This window comes from Carcharhinus amblyrhynchos, chromosome 1, assembly GCF_965287045.1.
Source record: "Carcharhinus amblyrhynchos chromosome 1, sCarAmb.v2.hapA, whole genome shotgun sequence".
Classification (NCBI taxonomy): domain Eukaryota; kingdom Metazoa; phylum Chordata; class Chondrichthyes; order Carcharhiniformes; family Carcharhinidae; genus Carcharhinus; species Carcharhinus amblyrhynchos.
In genome coordinates this window covers 108,079,650-108,104,124 of record NC_137324.1, presented here as the reverse complement: position 1 = coordinate 108,104,124, position 24,475 = coordinate 108,079,650, and the positions used below count along the sequence as shown (strand labels likewise).

Genomic DNA, 24,475 nt, shown 5'->3' with positions numbered 1-24,475 from the left:
CTGTAGAAATATCTAATAGCCAGGATGTTCCAAGTTCAGTAGGATTCACCAAAATATAGTTTAGAAAGGCACAAGTTTATTTTTATTCATTTGTGGCACATGGATGTCGCTGACTGGCCAGCATTTATTGCCCCATCCCAAGTAGTCCTTGGGCAGTTGAGAGTCAACCACATTGGCAATGGCACTGGAGTCACACGTAGGCCAGACCGGGTAAGGGTGGCAGATTTCCTTCCCTAAAGGACATTAATGAACTAGATGAGTTTTTTTCCAATAATTGACAATGGTTTCATGGACATCAGTAGATTCTTAATTCCAAATTTCTTTTTAAAGTATGTTCAAATTCCACCATCTGTTGTGGCGGGATTCAAACCCGGATTCCCCAGACCATTAGCTGAGTTTTTGAATTAAGTGTTTCGCAATAATACCTTGAGGCCATTGCCTCCCCTATAGTTGATATAGTTAATATTTAATTGGAGCTTTTAAGATGTCAGTTGGCTGATTATTTTCATCACTCAGTCTTTACTGGATGTAGAGGTAAGATGGAATAGTGGAATTAAAATACCAATCAGCCATGATCTAACTGGCACAACAGACACCAGGGGTTGAGCCCCTGCTTGGGGCTTTATATCTGAGATGGTAAATGATTGTTTACAAGACCGCATATGTATAGTGTAGTATATTAAGAAGTCTCACAACATCAGGTTAAAGTCCAACAGGTTTATTTGGCAGCACAAGCTTTCGGAGTCTCAGGCTCATGAGATTCCGAAAGCTAATGCTGCCAATTAAACCTATTGGACTTTAACCAGGTGTTGTGAGACTTCTTACTGTGCTTACCTCAGTCCAACGCAGGCGTCTCTGCATCATAGTGTAGTATATTGCAGGTATGTGTTGAGAACTTGGCAATTATTTTATTCCATAGTTTGAACATGATGTAGAGATTTTCAATGCACTTTGAACTAGAATCTCCTGACTCATTAGGCAATTTAATGTGCAGAAGCTATTGTAGAATAGGACAGAAGATGATGTTCATATCAAAGTACAATCTTGCTATCCATGATATGTTAATTTAATTTTGCGTCAGATAAAAATCAATTGTTAGTTTGCTGGATGTTCACATTGATCTGCACAATATTAGATTGTGCCTCAAGAACTTGCTGAAGGGTTTGCTCGGTACACCCTCACTCCCAGAGGTGAAGCATAAACTGAATGGTATCTTTAGGAAGAGAAGCAGCATCAAAGGGTGGTGTAATTGGGCAATAAGCATTGGCTTTTTACAGAAACCAATTTTGTGACTATTATTTCTTCATTTTGCAGTCACACAGTGAAGACTTGCGAAACTTGAATCTTGCTGGTCATGTTGGATTTGACAGCCTTCCAGATCAGTTAGTCAACAAGTCAACAACGCAAGGATTTTGCTTTAATATTCTTTGTGTAGGTGAGTACAATATGAAAGCATGAAAGAAGGAACTTCAATTTACATTCCCTAACTATCAAATGAGATAACTATCCACTTGTGGTATTTGTGTTGCTGGTTGAAGAATGAATGTGGTCCATGAAACTAGGAAAATCCTTAACCTGCTGTGAATTCTGTTTGTTGTGATTTGGCAGACATGGTCTTGGTTTAGCATCATATCCGAAAACAGCGCAATGAAGAGACATTCCTGTAGCACTATACTGAAGTGTCAACCTTGTTAGAGAGGCATTGGGTGTGGAAAAACAGGAATATCATTGTAACCAGTCTGTTGCAGGCATTCTGTAGCAGTGTGTGCAATGTGTCACTGTGAGTATTTGGCTAATGATTCTGAAGTTGAAAGATGGGGGCTGGAATTTTCTGGCCATTCGCACTGGCAGCATTTTCTGGGCCTGCAGCAGTGAAAGGAGATGTGGCTGAGCATGTGCAGCCAGAAAATTCCAGCTGACGTAAATCAAAAGGGGCAGTTGTGGATAGCTTAACTATTCAGGATTTATGTCACATTAAGGAGCATGAACAGTGGAGAGGATGCCACAGACTGGTCATCAGTGATGATGATACAAGGCACTTTCTGTGACAATCAGTCCTCTCTGGGGCACAGAGTCAACCATAACATTCACAGTGTTTGCAACGGGATGGTTTGATCTATTTATCTTTTCCATCCCTGAAATCTGAAATGTTTATATAAAAGTCATAACTTTGAGAGATCCTCCTGTTGTTTCTCAGTTTACTTAGTGAACCTGGGCGGCATGGTGGCACAGTGATTAACGCTGCTGCCTCTCAGCGCCAGTGACCCGGGTTCAATTCCGTCCTTGGTCACTGACTTGTGTGAAGTTTGCACATTCTCCCTGTGTCTGTGTGGGTTTCCTCCGGGTGCTCCAGTTTCCTCCCACAGTTTAAAGATATGCAGGTTAGGTTGATTGGCCATAATAAATTGCCCCTTCGTGTCAGAGGATTAGCAGATTAAATATGTGGGGTTATGGAAATAGGGCCTGGGTGGGATTGTGGTTGGTACAGACTCAATGGGCCAAATGGCCTCCTTCTGCACTGTAGGGAATCTAGGGATTCTATGAGCTGTTTTAGATTAGTTATGAGATCTCTTGCCTTCCTAACCTAGCACTTTTTGTTATGTTTAGCAAAAATACCAATTAGGAGGGAAGTAAAGCAGCTTGTGGAGTAATCCTGAAACAACTCAGGCACCAAATACTGGAATGCAACCTTGTTTCAAGGAATCTCCTTGGCTACGCTGCTTGTCTGCATAACTGTCTCTGCCTGAGTAATCTGTAAACTTTAAAGGCAGGATTTTACAGCCTCGCTCATCCAGAAACCATAAAATCGCACCCGAGATCAACAGACCTTTCCATGGTTCAACCCCCGCACGTTCCATTCCTATGGTGAGCGGTAGGGTAAAATTCCGGCCTAATGGTTTCGTTGTGGATTTTTTTGGGAGTTTGGAAGGTTTGGAATGCATTGCACAACTCTCAAACAGTTAAATACTTGACCCCAACAGTTCTCTTCACCTTTAACCTGTCAAAAGTTTGACTGTATGCCGCTATACTGGAACTTCTTCATGGTAACACGCTAAAAATCTACATTTGAAGTCCTAATTTCAAGTCCAAGCAATTGGACATATTGAATTTGAAGATCTGAGTCACTGATGTGTTGCAATCTTTTCAGTTGGGTCATTAAAATACTTATATTTATTTATACATGTCTTTTTTATATTAATGTGTCTTTAAGTGTCATCTTGACTCTGAGGCGGCACTCTCAATTTGCACTTGAAAGTTTTTGACCTCAGATTCTAACAGAACTTGAACGCTTTGTAGGCAACAAATAAGATATGGACAGAAGGCAGATTAAATTAAGTGCAAAAAGTGATACATTTTGGTAAGAAAAAAAAGGAGGATAGGTTGAGAAAGTGCTTAAAAAGATATTCAAGACAGCATACAAAATCTGGAGCTCCATAAATAGAAGAATGAGTACAAAAGCAAAGAAGTTATGATGAATCGGTTCAACCTGGTACCAAACTTTTGCAAGGGTATGAAGAAGATGCAGGAGAAAAGTGTATGAGAATGGCTCCAGAGATGAGGGGCCAGTAATGAGAATAAATTGGGGAAGCTCTCACTGTTCTCCTTGAAGAAAAGCAGATCAAGAAGAATTTAATAGAGGTGTTCAAAATCAGGAACGGTCTAGGTTGGAAGGAGACTGTCCCCATTTTCAGAGGGGTTGAGAACCAGAAGACACTGATTTATAAGATGAATGGTGAGGTGAGCAAAAGCTTTTTCATGTGGTGAATGGTTAACATCTGTAAAGCACTGCTTAAAAATGTGATCAAGGCAGGTTCAAGAGTGGCTTTCAAATGAGAAATTGCTAAGAGCCTGAAAAGGGAGAATTTGCTGGGCGACAGGGAAATGGGACTGAGTTGAGTTATCCTTGCAAAGGGCCAGCATGAAGACGACTGCTGAATGCAATCCTTCTGTGCTGGAAACATTGTGATTCTACATCCACACTGTTACACTGGAAGAGTTGGTCTGGATATCTGACTTGGCCAAATAAAGTCAAATGAATATCAACATCTGTTTCAATATGAATATAGTAATATATAACAGGTCACAGTCTTGGGATTCCTTACCTGATCCTACTGTGAGAGCACTGTTACCAAAAGTACTGCAGCAGTTTAAGCAGGCAGCCTACCACTGCTAAAAGAGAACCCAGGGTTGGACAATTCTTGCAGCCTTAGCATCAGGAGCCAAATTCTCAGATCATTTTGTCAAAAATCTTTTTTTTTAAATGAATAACTGTTACATATAATTAGGGAGTCAGGAAAAAAGAAAGAAGGGATGAAAAGTACATGGAATAATAATCAAGGGAATGGCTATTTTCCTGTGAATGAATTGCATTAGGAATGACCTACTTTACACGGCTTAGTGTAGAACCATTCTCAGTAAAGCAGCAATCTGTTCAGTTGCGGCCAGCTTCTCTCGCTCGATTTTCAGCTGGTGAACCCAATGTGTAGTGAATTGCCAATTTAAACATGCAGCTGGATAGACTATATAATCTATTAAAGTGCTTAATTTTCATTGTTTCTTTGTCCCTCCACCTCCAGTATTACAAAGCAGGAGAGAGATCGCCGCTATTAGCTGCACGTGAGATTGCCAACTTTCTCTTTGACAATTCCTTGTACATTCCTTTCTCTTTCTTTTACTGTGGTGCAGTGAAGTTTTAAAGAAAATATATGTAACAGACTATTAAATAATTGCCCATTTCCATATGGATGATTCTGAATCGGCAGTTAAAAGTATTTAAATCAGTACATTAGTTGCAAAATAATTTGGGTTTCTGAAAAGGGATTCCGCAGACAAAACAACTCAATTATTGACATGTTACAGCATGGAGCACAGAATTTGAACCACTTAGTTTTACTGGATTCTGAAGATTAAAATATTTTGAAAAATGACATTTTGCATACTTGAACACAACACTTCATAACTTTTACTGAGTTCATAAATTGTTGAATGCAAACTGGTCCTAAGCTTGTATATTAAAGCTGTTCCAGAGGCTATTTCACCCAGCCTGTGTGTAGGTTTCTGTTAGGAGGTATGTCCTGTTGGAAAAAACAGAGAATGTTTTACATTCTTGGACTCCTGTTTTTGTCCATTAGTAACGCGTTGTCTGCGGAGCATCACATGGACCCTGGTGGCCTAGAAAAAACAGTATTCTCACTGAGTTTAGTTTATTCATAATCACGAGAGCTCAGTAGAGAGTGAAAAATGGCCTGAAGCCAACCACGTCACTTGTTTTGCTCTGCATGAAGCAGTTTGAAATTCGTGTGTAGAAATTACTAATTAGCATTGGAAACACTGCAAGCTTGTATTTAAGCAAATATCAAACTTCCATGTGATCCTGCAGGTGAAAGTAAGTTATTCAAGTATGAGACTCCTTTCTCATTTTATAAAAAGTGGCTTTAAAAAAAAAAGAATTCTCCTGGTTGAACTAAACCTGCTCCCTGACATCTGCCAGTGCTGCTCAGTAACCAGTATATATTCAAGGGCAGGCAAGGTTGATTCTACCCTCTGTTGTTGCAGAGTGATCCTCTTTCTCCAAACACAGTAATTGATCCATTTGAGATGATGGAAATAGAGTCATAAATTGCTGTATAATGCATCAACACAACTGTTAGCTGCTCTATTACATTTATCCTGAATGACAATTGTCCATGGTGGAATTTTCTTTTGCCAGAGTTTATACAAGGATTAAATTTTAAGCTTGTTGAACAATAAAACATGCAGAAAAATCCAAAATTTTATTTTGTCCTTTTGTATTCAGAAGAAATTGGAATTTTTGAACTCCATTGACAATTTGGTTCAAAAAACTTTTTCAGTAAATATTTTAATTAGCTTGATGTGCATTTAAAAATGACCATTTCTGAAACAATCACTACTTTGAGATATGAATATTGGAAGCATGATGGAGAATATTGTCAATGTTGTTGGTGATGCAATATTTTTGGTTACACTATTATTTATTTGCAGCCTTATGTCCCACCCAGGACCAGGAGCATAGCAAACTTATTGTTCACATTTTTGTCTTGGAACTCTTTCTTTAGAATTCTAGTAAGTGGTTTATACTTGTTGTACAAGACACAAGAGAAGTTGTATATTTTCCTGTCAATAGACTAACCTAAAAACAGAACTATTGGTAGATAGCAATGGCTCCCTATCTACCAAGTAACTTACTCTGGGTGATGTTTTCTTTAGAAACAAATTTAATTTTTAGCTTTGTGTTTTTAATATTGGTCAGGAGAAAGTATTGGATAGGCTGTCGGTACTTAAAAGCTGATAAGAGACCAGGAACCAGAATTGAAATTGCAAAGGCATTGGCCAGAACGTTCCAGTCTCCCTTGGACTCAGATGGTGCCAGAGGACTGGCGAATTGCAAATGTTACACCCTTGTTCAAAAGAATCGGTGTAAAGATAAGCTGAGTAACTGCAGGCCAGTCAGCTTAACCTCAGTGGTGAAGTTTATAGAACCGATTGGGTGGGGTTTTCCGGCCCCATCCACTGTGGGACTAGAAATTCTCACCCAATGTCAAAGCACCTTTTGCTGGTCCATCAAATTTTCCATCCCACCCACTCTGTTTCCTAATTGGGTGGGATGGAAAATCCCACCCTATTAATTCTGGACAAAATCATTTGGGCGAATGCGAGTTAGTCAAGGAAAGGCAGCATGGATTTGTTAAGGACAAAACGTGTTTAACTAATGTTTTGAGTCTTTTGACGAGGTTACAGAGGGTTGCCGAGTGATGGTGTTGATATGGTGTATATGGACTTCTAGAAAACATCTGATAAAGTGTCATACAATAAACTTGTGAGCAAACTTGCACCCATGGAGTGAAAGAGACAATAGGAACATGGATATTAGATTGGCTGAGTGACAAAAGTCAGTGGTGGTTAATGGGTGCTTTTCAAACTGGAGGGATGTTTGTAGTAGAGTTCCCCAGGGACCCCTGCTCTTCCATCCAAGGGTGGACAAAAGTCCTGCCTGCTGCTAATCAGTGCTGTATTGAGCATAAAATGGCAGTCGGCCTGTTTTGAGGCACGAGGAGTGAATTCTCCATTGACTCTCAGGATGGTGTGTGCTGAGCACTCACCATTCTGAAAAGTTAGGCCTACGGAGTGAAGCTAAACCTGTATGAAACACTGGTTCATCCACAACTAGAGAATTGCATCCAGTCCTGGATGCCACAATTGTTTTTATTCATTTGTAGGTAATGGATATCACTGGCTGGCCAGCATTCATTGCCCATTGGGAATTATGTGAAGGCATTAGAGAGAGAGAGAATAAAAGATTCATGAGTGGTTCCAGGGATGAGGAACTGCATTCATGGAGATACTTTCGAGAAGTTATAACTTTCCTTTGAAGGAGGAATGGTTGAGAAGAGATTTGAAAGAGATATTCAAGATCATGAGGGGTCTGGAGAGAATAGGTAGGGAGTATTAAGAGGCAGAAGACTCAGATATAGGTTCATTGGTAAAGCAAATAGTGGCAACATGAGAGAACTTTTCACACAGCAAATGATCAGAATCTGGAATGCACTGCCTGAGAATGTGGTGGAAGCAGGTTAAATCAGGAATGTAAGAGGGAATTGGATTCTTATCTGAAAAGGAAGAATGTGGAAAAAAGAGAGAGCCCAGGGGAGTAGTTCTCAGTGAATTACTCATTCCGGGAGCTACCACAAACATGACAGGAATGGCTGCTTTCTGAGATGTTCAGATTCTATTAATATAAAATGTAACCTTACAGTTCACCACTCGGGCAGTAAAATCTGCTATAAATAGAAAAACTTGGTGTGAGGCTCTCAGCTATGCACATATTTTAAAATGTTTATTTCAACTTGGCTTTGAACTGCAGAGCAAAATTCTTAAGGAAAATTTTGTTTCATAAACTATCTCTTTTAACTTAAAGTGAAACAGAATATTCCGAATAGAATTCCAAACCTCTGCCGGAGACAGGCTCATGATTTAATTGTCATGGGAAACGTCAAACTATTTAAAAAAAAATCAAGTGACAATTTTTACAACTTGATACAAAAGACAACTCTTTTGTGGATACAGAGACACAGCAACAATGCAGCTGTTGTGAAGAGTAGTGAGATGTGCTTCTGTTAGCAGCCAAGCAGGATGCTGGTGAGAGCTGTTCTTTACTCAAAAAGAAGACAACAGAACACATGGGATTTCTGAGGATTTAAGGAGCAAGGAGTCATCAAACTGTGTCCTGCTGATGGAAGTCTGTTTACTGGGGCAGAGTGGAATGATTTCCGAAAGAGACAGAAGATTTAATTTGGAAGAGCATGTAGAAGTGAGCCTGCTAGAATACTGGGAGTATCTCGGGACTGGACCTTGTAATGCTGTATATCCACCAGAAGTGTGCTGAACATCAAAATAAGTTATAAGACATGTCTCTATTGCATTGGTTATGTGAAAATACCCTTTTTCTTCAGTTCAGTGCATTAGTTGCCTGTTAGGTAGTATTTAGTTTTTGTTGCTTTGGTTTGTTTGTTACAGTAAAAATCTTTAAAAAATTAAAGTTTCCATCAATCGTTAGGGAATTCATTTGTTCTTTAACAAGTTATCGGTCTCTATGGGGATCACAAGATTAAGATTAAAAACATTGCGCATGGTTAGGAATTTATTTTTCAATTTCAGGATCTTTTTTCAATTTTAAAACTCTGGTAAATTAAGTTTACATTTTGTCTTGGACTTCAACATGTTTTAAAATTTTGTTCCATTGATAAGAAAATAAACTTAATGCCAGCAAGTTGAGTGCCAGTATAAAATTTGAGAAGACTTCATTTTGGTTACTTTAGTATGCATCAGAGTGGTACGTGTTGTGTTTAAAATAAAATGCAGATGTTTCGACTTTTGTCTGTTGTAACAATGCATTTGTCAAGAATTTTGTTTACTGCCTAATATATTTTAGAATTGAAGATTGCTTGGAATACTGGACTGCTTGATTCACAAATTGGATGTAGGAATTACCTTGCAAAATTGCTCCAAATACAAGTGAGCCTCGTATGGTGTATGATGTATGGAAATCATCTTGATCAAATTGCTGAAACCTTGCACCACAATTTGATCACAAGCTCAGTGAACTTGACACACACACAGTGGTTGCTTTGTCAGTGATGTGCTGACGTAGTGCTCGTGGGGTTTGTTCAAATGTTGCTTTTGTGGGAGTAAAATGGTCTTGTTTAAGACGAGGAGTAGGCCAACAATACAAAGAACTGACCTCTGTGTTTCATTTTCATCGATGTACCCTCTCATTCTTTTCCTGTAGTTCCTGGGCAATTTGCTTAAATGCACAGGCCCTTCATATTTTTTTGTGCCTGGCTGCCCATGCACAGTAACCCAGAGACAAACTTGTGCACAGCCTACACAGGAAGTTTCAGGTCACTGTGGAACTCAGAGGAATTGGTATGTTGTATTTTTTTTAAACTATATATTTTTCAATGGAATGGGGTGCAAATTGATTCCGAGCTTGAATGGGAAATCACTGGAAGTGCTGTGGGAATAAAGAGGAAGATGCTTGGATAGCTCCAATCAATGCTATTCATATTAATGGAACAATCAAGACCTTGTAAGAAAACAATAAATATATTCTCGTTTGGCATCAGCCTGTCAGATTGCTCTGTTTTGTAATATTCATCTATTTCCACCATTTTTGTGTGTGACAATTTAAAGAATCTGCGTGAAAAAGAAAACAAAAAGATTCTTTATTTCAGGAAAAAGTAGTGGCGAAATGTTATGCCGATTAAAATCAGTTTTACTGCAAGATCACAAGCTAGTAGCTATTCAGTTTATCCTAACTCCTCTCTGTACAAGATTAGACAGACCTCCCCCTTCCCCCACATGTATAATAAAAACCTTTCATACTTACAAAAAGAACAAGGCCTTTTGGCCAATCATTTCTGTTCTAGCTATTTTCTGGAGCAAGCGAAGAGTAATCTCATTGCCTTTCTCTCTCCCCATAACCTTGCATTTTCCCCCGTTTCAAATACCTATCCACTTTCTTCAAGTAGCTTGCTTTATGCTTCAACAATCTTACGTATAGAAGTTTTCCTAACCTCTGTCATTGTTCTCTGTTCTGATTTTACTCTGACCCTTACATCACTGATCCCCAACCAGGGCAAATTGTCCTTTCATGTTCAATTAAAGTCCTTCACAAATTGAAACAAAGCTTTTTGTGGGTGGGACATACTCGGGCAATTTTCTACATTGCCGGGTAGATTCTAGTGTTGCAGCAGTGCTGGAACAGCTTGGCTGCGAGTGCAGCTAGTTCTGGAGCACATGATCTGAACTATTGCTGGGATGTTGTCAGGGCCTATTTGCAATGTCCAGTGCCTTCAGCCATTTCTTGATATCACATGACATGAATAGAATTGGCTAGAAACTGGCATCTAATATTGGGAAGCACAGGAGGCGGCCGAGATGGACCATCCAATCAGCATTTCTGGCTGAAGATAGTTGCAAATGCTTCAGACTTATCTTTTGCACCAATGTGCTGGGTTCCTCCATCATTGAGGGTGGGAATATTTGTAGAAGCTCCTGATTTGTTTAACTGTCCACTATCATTTACAACTGGATGTGGCAGCAGGGTTGCAGAGCTTGGATCTTTTTTATTCTTTCATGAGTTGTGGCCATTGCTGGTTAGGCCAGTGTTCATTGCCCATCCCTAATTGCTCTTGAGAAGATGGTACGTTCCTGAGCCACTGTAGTCCATGTGGTGTTAGTACACCCACAGTGCTGTTAGGGAGGGTATTGTATGATTTTGACCCAGCGGCAATGAAGGAATGATGATGATATAGTCCCCTCTGATCTATTGGTTTTGGGACCGCTTAGCACTGTTATGCAGTGCTGCTTCTGCTGTTTTGGTGTGCAAGTGGTCCTGTATTGCAGGTTGGTGTCATTTTTTGGTATTCTGGTGATGCTCCTGGCATGCCCTCCTGTATCCATCATTGAGCCATTGTTGAATCCTTCACGCTTCTCCTCCCCCCACCCCCCCAAAACTTCATGGTAACAGTAGTGTGGAGGGTATGCCAGGCCATGAGTAACATGTGGTTATATAGAATTCTGCTGCTAATGATGGTCCATAAGCACTGTATGCATGCCCAATTTTCAGTTTCTAGATCTGTTTGAAATTGATCGCATGTGGCAAGGTGGTAGTGCCACACAATACAATGGGGAGAGTATCTTCAAGATGACTGGCTTGCTAGGTCATTTCAGAAGGCAATTAAATGTCAACCATATTGCTGTGGGCCTGTTGTACATTATTAAGATCTTTGATAGAGGACTTCCTATTTCCAAAAAGAATTTGAAGTGGTGTCACAGATTATTACAAAAATATGAGATCTCATTGGGTTGGGTGTTCTATGTAAGCATGGATTGTGGATCGGTTAATGGACAAAAACAGTAGGAGTAAATGGGTCGTTGTTCAAGTTAACATTCTGTAACTAATAAGGGTCAGTACTTGGGGCTCAGTTGTTTCCATCTATATCCATGTCTTAAGGAACCAAGTGTAATGTATCCAAGTTTACTGTTACAAAATGGGAAATAAGGCTGCAAAGGAATGAAAACAGGTTCAAGTAACTGAGCAAGAGCAAATAGATTGTGGTTTTGATTTTTGGATGGAAAAATAAAAACGCAGAACATTTTTTTCAGTAGTGAGAGACTGACAAAATTCAGTATTTATTGTGTCCTGAATTTCCTTGCACGTGAATCGCAGAAATTTGGAAAGTGGATGTTATATTATTCCCTATCACAGAAAGAATGGGGTACAAGAATAAAGAAGTCTCACTGCAAACATTATAGGGCCTTTGTGAGACCGAACCTGGAACATTTGTGTGTAGTTTTGGTGTCTTTACCTGAGGAAGATGCTCTAGCCTTGTGCCTTGTTTTATGATGCAGGATGACCAACACTAATGCTGTGAACTAACTTTAACAATAACACACTTTTATGACATGAACACAACTATTAGGCACCTGTAGCATTACAGTCTCCTCTGACGTGCGCTATCTGACCTGTGATCCCACATAATACAGAGTGTGCCACATTATATCTAATATTAGAATACACCTTGGAGGAGGTGCAATAAAGGTTCATGAGACTAATTCCTGGAACGATGGGATAGATCTATTAGACTGGGCTTATAGAATTTAGGAAAATAAGAGATGATCTCATTGAAACATGTGACATTTTTGAGGGACTTCCCCTTGGCTGATGAGTCTAGAGCTAGTGGTGTCAGCATTGGAAAATGGGGGGCATTTTGGACTAAGATGAGGAGAAATCCCTTCATTTAGGGGGATTGTGAATCTTTGGAATTCTCTACCCCAGTGGGCTGTGGAAGCTCAGTTGATGGATGTATCCAAGACAAGATTGATAGGTGTTTGGATGCTAATAAAATTAGAATATGGGAATATTGCGGGGAGTTCAGGTAAGACCAGCCCTTTTAAATTGTTGGAGCTGGCATGAAGAGCTGCGTGGATAATTCCTGCTCCTGTTTCTTATATTTTCATTTGCCTTCTGCTTGATTCAAGTATCTTGGAGAAGGACTAGAGTGTTTAGAACTGAGACGTTTAATGATTGCATCAAGCATTAATCTGAGAAGGGACAATGACCTAGTGGTATTATCACCAAACTAATAATCCAGAAACTCAGCTAATGTTTGGGGACCTGGGTTCTAATCCCAACATGGCATTTGGTGGAATTTGAAATCAATAAAAAAAAACCTGGAATTAAGAATCTACTGATGACTCCAAAACCACTGTCGATTGTTGGAAAAACCCATCTGATTCACACAAATATTTTAGGAAGGAAATCTTACCGGTCTGGCCTGCATGTGACTCCAGAGCCACAGTAATGTGGTTGGCAACTAAGGGTGTGCAATAAATGTTGCTCGGTCAGCGATACCCCTCTTCCACAAAGAATTTAAAAAAAAAATTGTTTTGTCTTTTTATATGACCATTGATTACCTTGTTTTAAGTAAAAATCAGCTGTGAATCTTAGATTGGTTCAGTCACTGTTATCTTTTGTGCATAGTTTGTTAAAATCCCTAAATATACTTCTGCTTTACTATTTCACAGATTAGTCCAAGAGTAAAACATGAATTGAAAAGCATTTGTTTTAATTTAATATTTTAGGTGAAACTGGTATTGGTAAATCAACGTTAATGGACACGTTGTTCAACACTAAATTTGAAAATACACAAGCATCCCACACCGAACCTGGTGTCCGGTTAAAATCAAGCAGCTATGAACTGCAAGAGAGTAACGTCAGACTAAAGCTGACCATTGTAGATACAGTAGGATTTGGAGACCAGATAAACAAGGAAGACAGGTAAGTTTTTTTTTTCTATAACAATTTTTATTAGAAATGCAGCATTAAAATTCTATGTTGTAGTTCAATGATGGTGACGCTCTTCCGGTGCCTTACTCATAAATTCACAAACACACAATTACTGTCGTGAGTATCCTGATGAACAGTGGTTTCAAATCATCAGATGTTTACAAATCAAAACTTTCCACAGTTGTCACTAGATAGTAATCTGGAATGAAGCCAATAGTAGGACTCTTGTGTCTGGAACATTTCCCTTTTCTCTGTCTCTGACTTGCCATTTACCCTTTCTCGCACTTTTTTTCTGTTTTTCTCTCTTTTGCCTTCATTCCCTCTCTCATTAACCTACCTCCCCTTTCACTATATCCCTTAGGCTCTCTGCCTCTTTCTGTCTCATGCCAACCTTCTCTCTCAATCCCCTCTTTCTCACTCACTATCCATCCTTTCTCAATTGCTTTTCTCCCCCTCTCTTGTGCTCTGACTAATTCCCCATCTCTCTTTCTATTATCTCTACTTCTCTTGCTATCTCCACCACCCCTCTTATCTCATTATCCTTCTCACTCACTACCTATCCTGTCTCTCTTGTTAACCCCATTCACTTGCTAATCATTTCCTTGTCATTCACTGTTCCTCCTCTTTCACTTGCCTTTTCTCCTCCTGTTGCTCACTTGTCCTCCCTCTTGTTGATGGGTCCTCGTCCTCGTCCTCGTCCTCCCCCACCTCTCACTGGCGGTTCCCCATCTTGCAATTGCTCCAATTAAGTTGGGTTTTAGCTTTTTTTCTAAATAAAAGCCGCAGACAGTTCCTTCAATTTGACTTAAGCCAGTTTGTATGTTTGATTTGGTTAATTATCCAGGTAATGCCTATATTTTACTTCATGAATTTTTTCATATGCTTCTAAATAACATAGCCCTTGTTTGCGTTCCAGCTACAAGCCGATTGTTGAATACATTGATGCACAGTTTGAAGCCTACCTCCAGGAAGAGTTGAAAATCAGACGTTCGTTCTACAACTATCCTGACTCTCGAATTCACGCTTGTCTGTACTTCATTGCACCCACAGGACACTCCCTGAAATCCCTTGATCTTGTTACGATGAAAAAATTAGATAGCAAGGTAATTGACTATTGTTCCCTCTTAATAATGTGAGATTGTCAAATCTCTAAACAAGATGCTGATTGCACTTCTGAATGTATGTATGGGCAATTGTTTACATTTTTTAAGTCACTGTTAAACTGATCTCTTTGACCACATTACCTAGCTTGTTTCCGTTGCTTTTTAGAGGTTAATACAGGGTATTCAGCTACCTATTTTAAATTGGTAACCAGAAAACTGTCTTTGGGGCTACAATTTCATAGATCATAGAATCCCTGCACTGCAGATGAGGCCATTCGACCCATCGCATTTGCACTATTTCTCTGATAGACTATTTTGCCAAGGCACTCTCCCCATCCTATCCCTATAACCTCCCACATTTACCAAGGCTAATCCATCTAACCTACACATATTTGGACACAAAGGGGAAATTTGGCATGGCCGATCCACCTAATCTGCACATCTTTCGATTGTGGGAGGAAACTGGGGCATCCAGAGGAAACCCATGCAGACACAGGGAAAAGATGCAAACTCCACACAGACAGTAACCCAAGGCCAGAATTGAACCTGGGTCCCTGGCGCTGAGAGGTAGCAGTGCTAACCATTGTGCCGTCCCATGCCAGTCCCAATCCTGCCTTTTCCTGCTGGCCGATATCTCAATGATTACAATGAGTTCTTCCACACCTGCGGCTGAGTACAGAGAACAATCCCTGTGTCCTGCATTAGGACGAACATTGAAACCCGTGGAAAATGAGGTCTCAGTTTGCCAGTGGAGTTGCTGCCATGCCTGCTGATGGAGCCAGTGCCCCATTTTTAACACCTTTCCTGTGGGGAAATCTGTTCCAAATTGCATTTCAACTTTTGACGTGGTTTGCAGGAACAAATTGTGTCGCATGTACAAGAACTGCCTGTCATCCATTTGCTGTAGTTTATCATTTGAATGAATATTTAGCACAAGGAATGTAAACTGCATCCAGGGCACTTAAGTTCATTTTAGAGTACTTTCTAAAAAGAAATATGTAGGCGTTAAATATTTATTTGTATTTATTATCAGCTACTCATCTGCTGAAAACCTCTTCTGTGTCTTAGTTACTGCTAGGTTAACCATTCCAATACACTCCTAACTAACTTCACTATCCTACTTTTCCCAAATGTGAGCCAAAATTCTGCTGCCTGAATCCTAATTCATACCCATCCTGGTCAGCTATCCCCTCTTGCTGACCTACATTGTCGGAGTCTGGCAATGTCTCTCTTTCAAACTTCTCATCTGTGTTTCCAAAACTCTATTGACCTTGTTCCTTTCTCTGTAACCTCCAACAGCCCCCTTGAGTTATCTTTTTTTCTTCAATTCTGGTCTCTGTTGCTTCCCCAATTTAGTTAGTTCATCATTGGTAACCAAAGTGTCAGCTGCCTTGGTCCTAAACCCTGGCATTCCTTCCACAAACCTTTCCTCTTTTCTCCCTCCTTTAAAATCTCCCTCTTTGTCTAAGCTTTTAGTCATTAGTTTGAATATCATCTGATGTGCCTCATTGCCATATTGTCAAATTTTATTTGATAATGAGCATGTTGGGATCATTTACTGCCATATAAATCTAAGTTGAGTTTCTTCTCAGTGTAGCATTTACGTTACAGATATGATTCAGTGAGCTATTATAGAAATCCTTGCCAAAACTATTTGTTTCCAACTCCAATAGCAACTGAATTCAGCATAACTATCTTTATTATTCCTCAATGATGGCTTTTTGAAGAAAAAAAGTTTTGTTTCATATTATCTATATTCAGAGTTCTTGTCATCGTGATAGAAGCTGTAACTTCTACATCGTTTAGTAAGAACTTTGCAACTCTCTGAAGACCTGTCAAACAGGAACAGTTTAAGAGAAAAAATGCTATAGATCTGTGCCAGCTGATTGGAAGTCCAGTAGAACTTTCCAAAGCCTCATGCCTCCATTCCTCATTGCTGCTTGTTGACTTTGTCATTATGCATGGTTGACTTGGGTTGGTATCTCCTGTCACTCCTCCAGTGCGTGCAGCGAATAATGGTGAGATTATAATCTTTTCAGCATATTTCACATTAGTAGGAGAAAATCAGTCCATCACCTATACTTCTAAATCTTGATTTCTTACTTGAGCTTCATATAAATCTAAGGTCCTTCACCCACTCGACCCACTCTGATCTTTCAATACTGACCAATTGGACATTTCACCAGCTCCTACTACCCATATTATAGGACCATTGGGAAGCACAGAGGAGGGCAATTTGGCCCCTCCTGCATGCTGGCTCTCAAAGAGTAATTTGGCTAGTCACATCCCACTACCCTGCCCTGCCCACCCCACCCCACTCCGCCCGCACACCCACCCATAACTGATAAATCTTTTTGCATCAGTTGCATCCATCTGATTCCCTTGTGAAAACCGTAAGTGAATTTGGCTTCCACAAAACTCTCAGACAGTACATTCTAGATTCTAACCAGCCTCTTGTGTTTTCAAAAGAGATGTTTTCCTCTAAAAGTGGGATCTTGAATTCCTCCAGTGACAACACTTCTTGTACACATACATGCATATGTAGTTGTCTGGGATAAAGTGGCTAAGAAGACATATGATATACTTGCCTTTATTAGCAGGGAGGTTATGCTGAAACCATATAAAATGTTGGTTAGGCCACAGCAAGTGTATTGTGTGCAGTTCTGGAATCCACATCATAGGAGGGATGTGATTGCACTGGAAAGAGTGCAGAACAGATTTACCAGGATGTTGCCTGGGCTGGAGAGTTTGTTATCAAGAGAGATTGGATAGACTGGGGGAGGCTGTTTTCCTTGGAGCAGAGGAGACTGAGAGGAGACATTATTGCAAAGTGTACAATTATAAGGGGCAGCTTTTTTGATTAAATAAAAACAGGGGGGACAGTATCACCCTGGTGCGTTCACCATGGCAACATTTTGACCAATCCGATCTGACTTTTTAACCAACTGTAAAGTTGATGTTCCCTCTGAAATTTGGCATTTTGCATCTGAGTGTAAGATGAAAAGCTTTGACAGCATGTCTCTCTTGTTTCCAGCAATACTTGGGTTTGATGATGCCAAGTGACTATTTATTTTAGCTTGCTTCCTGTTAGTATTGCTCCGGGCCAAAGATTGTCTAGTCACATGGACCAGTATTTTTTTCTTAGCAAACAAATTACACTTGATTGATTTACAATTGATGCAAACTCTTAAAAGTCCTTTTCTAACACCAGATTGCTGAGATATTACAGATTTTCCTTGCTGTACCATTTCCGCATCATGCCTATCATGGGCCTTGTTGCTGGAATGCTCTTCCTAATGCTTCCAGTCCTTTTAATTCCTCCCTGCGATCAGTTAGTCTTCTTCTGTTTGACTTGCTGTTTATGAGCAACTTGTTCCACCTTTTCATCTTCCTCCACAAGAAGGTTTTACTTGCTTTGATGTGATGTGGATGAAAAATCTTTCACATGTGGTAAACTGCTCACAAATGTTTCCACTCATGGACAAATCGGTTAGCTCTCTAGAGAGGCTGTTGTTCAAAAGATAATCACAAAATGCAGCTACCCTTGAGTTTCCACTTGTTAATTAGAGTTGTTTTTCAGACTTAACATAATTCAAATAAGGTAGTTTTTAAGACGTTTGCTCAAAGTGATGGGGTAGTTCATTTCCTGCTGCAGATCCCATGCTCTTTTGATTTCCTTGGCATGCTTCCTCTTCATTCCTTGCAAGTGTTGTTGAAAAGGATGTAGATACTAGTGTTTTCTATTATAACTACTTAAAAGGAAGTAGCGTTTTTTTATGGGAGTATTGTTTAGTGCAATATTTATCTGTCCAAAATGAAAGATTGTTTCCTAGAAGCTTGTATTTGAAATGTGTCAGATAAATTAGTTTACTCTGTATATATCGCATGTCACAAACAGCTCTCAAACCTGGTTACTCCACAGTTTGAGCTGACTGGAAGTTGGGCACTAGCTGGTTCTTTTGTAGCTTGATCTGCAATCCTGGCAATTGAACTGCAAATTTCAGAGCAGTGCCTGTGTGGGTTCAGGGGAAAGATGTTTCTTTTGGTGAAGATTAGGAGTTAGTTCAGTGGCGCAAAAAGGATGAAGTGATAAATCCATCAATCCCGCTCTTGAATCGATGAAAATAGTGAATTTAGCGTGTTCAGGATAATCAAGATATTACCGTTTGGGTGTGATGTCACTCAAACTGTAAGTATCATTCTTGTTAGTGTAACAGTAGCTAATCCCAAAACGTGAATCTGCAACGATAGAAACAAAATTGCAGAATTATTAGGCATTTGTCACCACCTTCAGAAATGGTTTCTTTTTGAGGAGTCACCAGATGTTTACAGTATGTTGTTGGACCTTCAAGGACTGCTGGGTTCAAAAACGATCTGTACTTTCTTTTGTCATAGAGCTTGACAGCATAGAAAAAGGCCCTTTGGCCCATCACCTTTCTATTCTGAATCCCGTTTTCCAGCACTTGGTCCGTAGCTGCCATTTCAAGTGCTCATCTAAATGCTTTTTAAATGTTATTAGTGTTCCTGTCTCTATCACCCTTTCAGGCACTGAGTTCCAGATTTCCCATTACCCTCTGGCTGGAAGAACGTTTCCTCAAACCCCCTTTATATCTCTGGCCCGTGACCTTAAATCTATGTCCCTTGGTTATCGACCCCTTTACTAAGGGGAAACATTCATCTGTGTTTCTGTCCCTCATAATTTTGTACACCTCAATCAGGTCCTTCTCTGCTCCAAGGAAAACAGCCCCAGCCTAACCAACCTTGTGACGGATTTTCACTTCAACTTTGTTGCGGTGTTAATGTAAGCCTACTTGTGACACCAACATTAAACTTAAACTCTCTTCATAGCTGAAACACTGCAGTCCAGCCAACAACCTCTGCACCATCTCTAGCGCAATCACATCCTTCCTACAGTGTGCCTGTTAGGTAGGGAGAGCCTTTTGTTCTTTGTTTTTCCCTCCAGGTGCTGGGGTGCAGTTCCAGGATCACTAACTGTCTTCAATTTAACTCTGCCACATGCCCATTTTTTATGTGTGGAACTGTTTGATCTTTTGTGAGAGGGGTCCTGGCATTGTAACTGAACTCAACCCATTCAAAATCAGTGTTGCTTAGTTTGATGCAATACAGATCAAGAGCAAATGTCAAATTTAGGAAGTATTTTTGAAACTGCAAGATTCTATGCGTGCTCAAGAATTTGGAAAAGTGAACATGCTATAGCGTCAAATTCTTGTAGATTAGTTATGGTAAATGAATAGGGTTAACTTTGGGTGGCAATGTCTTAGAGATTATTTCAAGATCCTGTAAAAATCCTTCAATGTATAGGATTCAGTGGCAAGGAATAAAGATTATCCCAACTCGGAGGCAGTGAGCAACTAGCCAGAAATCCACAGAGTAGGTGGCTTAATCCAAAAATATTTAAAGGACTTTTAAGATCAATTCACCATTTGTGAACATCTTTGAAATGAGAAAAGATGCTATAGGGGAAAAAAAAACAAAAAAATGTAGGTTCCTTGTTTTTTTGAGGACTGGCTGACTGAGCAGAAACTGGAGGGGGCAGGGAGGCGGGAAGGAGTTTGGGAGCTTCCTGCTCTCTGTGTCCATGTTGTCTGCCAGCTGTAGATCACAGGGCTCCAGATTCAAGTCCTGCTCCAGAGCTTGGACACAAAAATCAAGGCTGACGATGTGCAGTACTGAGGGAGTGCTGCACTGTTGGAGGAGCTGTCTTTCAGATGGTACATTAAATCCAGGTTCCATCTATCTGTTTTGGTGGGTGTATAAGATCCTATGATGTTATTTCAAAAGAATTAGGGTGTCCTTGCTGCTGTTTATTCTTCAATCAATGTCACAATGTGCTTATGGGAGTTTGCTGGCAAATCAGTTGCGTGTAAAGTGTCCAGTGGTCATGAAAAGCATGATACAAGTCTTCCTTTTTTATTAGATGTTGCATTTACTAGCTCAGCTAGCATGAAGTTATTGGTACAGATGGATCAAGAAGAGTACAGTGAATAGCTTTATTTTTCTACTGAGTTACAAGGAAGAGATTTCAGTCAATGGTTTTAAAATGTTAAAATTTAAGCCTTCCTGCCTGACTACAAGAAATTTATATTCCTAGAATTTTGTGTGTTCAGAAAGTTGTATTTTTCTGTCTGGGGCAATCCACTAATTCTTAAACTTTTTCTTGATTCTGAAAATTCACACTCTGAAATTTCTTACTTTGCATGAATGACGTGACTTTTTAATTGCATATTTGGTCAGACCAGTAGAAATAAAGATACCCCTATTGGCATTGCTTTGCATGCAAGCTGTTGATGTTTTTGTTCCTCGTTGAGCAGCACAGTGGTTAGCACTGCTGCCTCACAGCTCTGGGACTCGGGTTTGATTCCCGGTTTGGGTCACATCTGTGTAGGTTTCCTCCCACAGTCCAAAGATGTGGGAGGAAACCCACAGTTAGGTTGATTAGACATGATAAATTACCCCCTTAGTATCAGGTGATTAGCAGGGTGGATGCATGAGGTTATGGGATAGGGCCTGTTGGAATTGTTGTTGGTCCAGGCTTGATGGACTGAATGACCTCCTTCTGCAATGTAGGGATTTATTGATTGTTCCCACCAAGTTTAAGCTTCACACTCTCACTCCAGTTCTTCCCTGTTTTTTCAGGTGGCATGGTATGTTTACACATGGGCTTGTATCTCTCTCCCCACACACACACACAAAAACAAACACACACACACACACACACACACACACACACACACACACACAGCACCCCCCCCTCCCCGCTGCCACTCTCAGCTAGGCAGTAAGCATCAAAAGATTATTTGTGCATTCAAAGCCAAATGTGATCCTGATGTTGAGTGGCATCTCAAGAGTTATCTGTAGTCTGTGACTAAAGTCCAGCAACATTCTGGTGATTGCTAGTGCCTCTACTACTGTCCCAGCTGAGACTGACTAACTCAATACTGGGGGAGAATAAAGCAAGGGACCTTTCTGGGGGTTAGGGGTGGAAATTGGTTTAAGGGAACCAGATCAACTGTACGTATAGTAAATAAAACAGTTGAATGCCTCTCAGCTTTTCTACTTATGGATATTTACTCACAGGATTAAATGTCCTTGCCTGAACATGTATAACATGGGAAAAGCCTGAGCGTATGAAACATAGGAAAAATCTTCTAGAACTGTGCAGAGAGAAAAACAAAAAGAAACAAACACTGATCCATATATATATATGAAGAAAGATTGGTCAAAATGTCTTTTTTTTTTGCAAACATTTGAAGTTAGAATGTGAAAGTGGGGCCAGTTCCAGGGATTGTAACCAAGCTATCTCAGTTCAACAGATGGAGCAATAAAGCAGACCAAGTTCCAAGGACTGAGAATTGGACAAGGTTGCAGAGATGTTGTGGAGAAAGTCAAAACTATGGACTAGGGTTCAAGATGTGGGGACAAGATTTGGGGATGCAAAGATGGACCAAAAGCATATCTCTCTGACTGAGTGGTGGCCAAGTATAATTTAATTTTGGACAGGATGCAGACTGTCAAATTTTGAAGAACTTTTGAGATTAATTGGTTATTCAACTCATTGCTATTTGTGGAACTTTGTGGTTTTGTGGACAAATGATTGAATGTCAATTAACTGCGCTCTGAGAACAATGTGGGAGATGTTGTCTAAATGCAAGTTACTTGTTGACAGGCAGCAGAGTGGAGAAACCAGAATAATTTCAAGTTGTGCATTATAGTTAAACAATCCTTTGTATTGTTTGCTAGTCTCCAGCTAGCAATGGAAACTTTGGTGATGTTCCTATTGCAGACAGGCAGTGGTGTCACAGCAAGTCTTTAATCTCACACAATTTACAATTGGCCAGTGAAGGTTAAATATCATGAGACATGGTTGTTGACGTTCTGCCTCTGTAAAATTAAAATCAACATTTGAAATCTTCTCCACATCAGGATTCAAGATAAATCATGCCTCAATCCCCTCCAGCTAACGTACTAAAGTTTAGTTTATTTATTAGTGTCATAAGTAGGCTTACGTTAATACTGCAGTTAAGTTACTGTGAAAATCCCCTAATTGCCACAGTCTGGCGCCTGTTAGAATACTGAGCGAGAATTTAGCATGACCAGTGCACCTAACCAGCACATCATTTGGACCGTGTGTGGAAATGAGAGCATCCGGAGGAAACCCACACAGACATGGGAAGAATGCGCAGACGCCACACAGACAGTGACCCAAACTGGGAATTGAACCTGTGTCCCTGCTCCGTGCCACTGTGCTGCCCTATCCCTGCAATCTAGTTTGAAGATGTCTGATTATACCAGCATCTTTCCTACTGATCATGTTTCTTTCATCTACTGTTGCATAACACTCATCCAAACGAAATACTTTATATACGGACACTTCTATTTCCAGTCAGCACTTTATTTTCTGAACTTTGTTCACCATTATAAGACTTTTTCCTTTATTCTTTCATGGAATGTGGGCATTGCTTGATAAGGCCAGCATTAGTTGCCAGTCCCTAATTGCCTTTGGATTCAGTGATTTGCTGTGCCATTTGAGGGCAATTAAAGATCAGGCGCATTAATGTGGACCTGGGGAATTGCGTGTAGACTGGACCAGGTAAGGCTGGCAGATTTCCTCCCCTAAAGAACATTGGTGAACCAGATGGGTGTTCAGAATATCAAATAAATCGGTTGGACTTACACTTGGGTCACTGCCTGTGCAGAGTCTGCATGTTCTCCCCGTTTCTGTGTGGGTTTCCTCTGGTGCTCTGATTTCTTACCACAGTCCAAAGATGTGCAGGTTAGGTGGATTGACCATGCCAAATTACTCTTTAGTGTCCAGAGATGTATAGGTAAAGTGGGATTAGCTTTGGTAAATGTGGGGATTGAATGGAGTGGAGGGCCTGGATGGGATGCTCTTTTGGAGAGTTGGTGCAGACTCGATGGACCAGAAGTTCTCATTCTGCACTGTAGGGATTCAATGATTCTTTTGTGACAGCAATAAGATTGCTGAAATAGGAGAGAATTGGTGGTTGAGGGTGAGGCAGGGAGCTTAATAACATAAGAAAAAGGAGCAGGAGTAGACCATAAGGTCCCTTGAGCCAGCAGCACCATTCAGAAATATCAGAGCTGATCTGTGTCGAGTGCAGTTTCCCATTCGCTTGCCATTTCCCTTAATTCCCAGAGATTGAAAACCTTGCTTTATCAGTCTGGGTGTTGACACGTGCAAGAGAGAATGAGTGACCCATCCATTGTGATGCCACTGATCATTATCAGAAATGTGACTCTATATTTTAATAAATTATTCATCTGCACTTCGTACTTATTAGGTTGTATCTTTTATTTCTTAAAAAAACTTTACACATAAATTTATCATTCGATAGAATTCAGGATGTGGCCTTTGATCAAACAAGAGCTGATGTATTTTTATTTTTACAGGTGAATATAATCCCCATCATTGCCAAAGCAGACACAATATCCAAGAGTGAACTACATAAATTCAAGATCAAAATCATGAGTGAATTAGTCAGTAATGGTGTGCAGATTTACCAATTCCCAACGGATGATGAAACTGTTGCTGAGATCAATTCAACAATGAATGTAGGTTGTAATTACTTATGGAATATATATTTTTTTAACATTTAAATTACTTGATCTTTTGCCATCTAATTTGTAATGCAAAATGACAAAGTTGCTGTCTTGATATTACTTGTCAAATATTACCCTCTTTCCTCCCTTACCCAATGTACGTTTTAATTTTGTGCATCTAAATGCTTTTAGTTCAGTTTAGGAAACAAGCTGCACCGAAGGGCCAGTTTCCATGCTGTATATCTCTACGACTCTCTGTCTTGATCCATTGGGATGGATTGCCTTGGGACGAGCGGTCCCATCAATCCTGCAAAATCCTTAGTAACAACTGGGAGCTTGTGCCAAAATTGGCAGAGCTGTGCTACAGCCTGATGTAGTCATATTCATGGAATCATACCTTACAAACCATGTCCCACAC

General features: G+C 40.1%; 1 protein-coding gene across 3 annotated transcripts in view; it reads left to right on the top strand.

Moving 5' to 3' along the window:
• LOC145343962 (septin-11) overlaps positions 1-24,475 on the top strand; it is an 85,983-nt gene that overhangs the window by 36,295 nt on the left and 25,213 nt on the right. For all 3 annotated transcript variants that reach the window (XR_013886823.1, XM_080190557.1, XM_080190545.1), the window contains exons 2-5: positions 1,315-1,435; positions 13,168-13,363; positions 14,289-14,475; positions 23,908-24,069. Coding sequence is in view for 2 of the 3 variants with exons in the window: in XM_080190557.1 (XP_080046683.1) it covers positions 1,315-1,435; positions 13,168-13,363; positions 14,289-14,475; positions 23,908-24,069 (666 nt within the window). In the remaining variant the exon portion in view is untranslated. The remainder of the gene's footprint in view (positions 1-1,314; positions 1,436-13,167; positions 13,364-14,288; positions 14,476-23,907; positions 24,070-24,475) is intronic.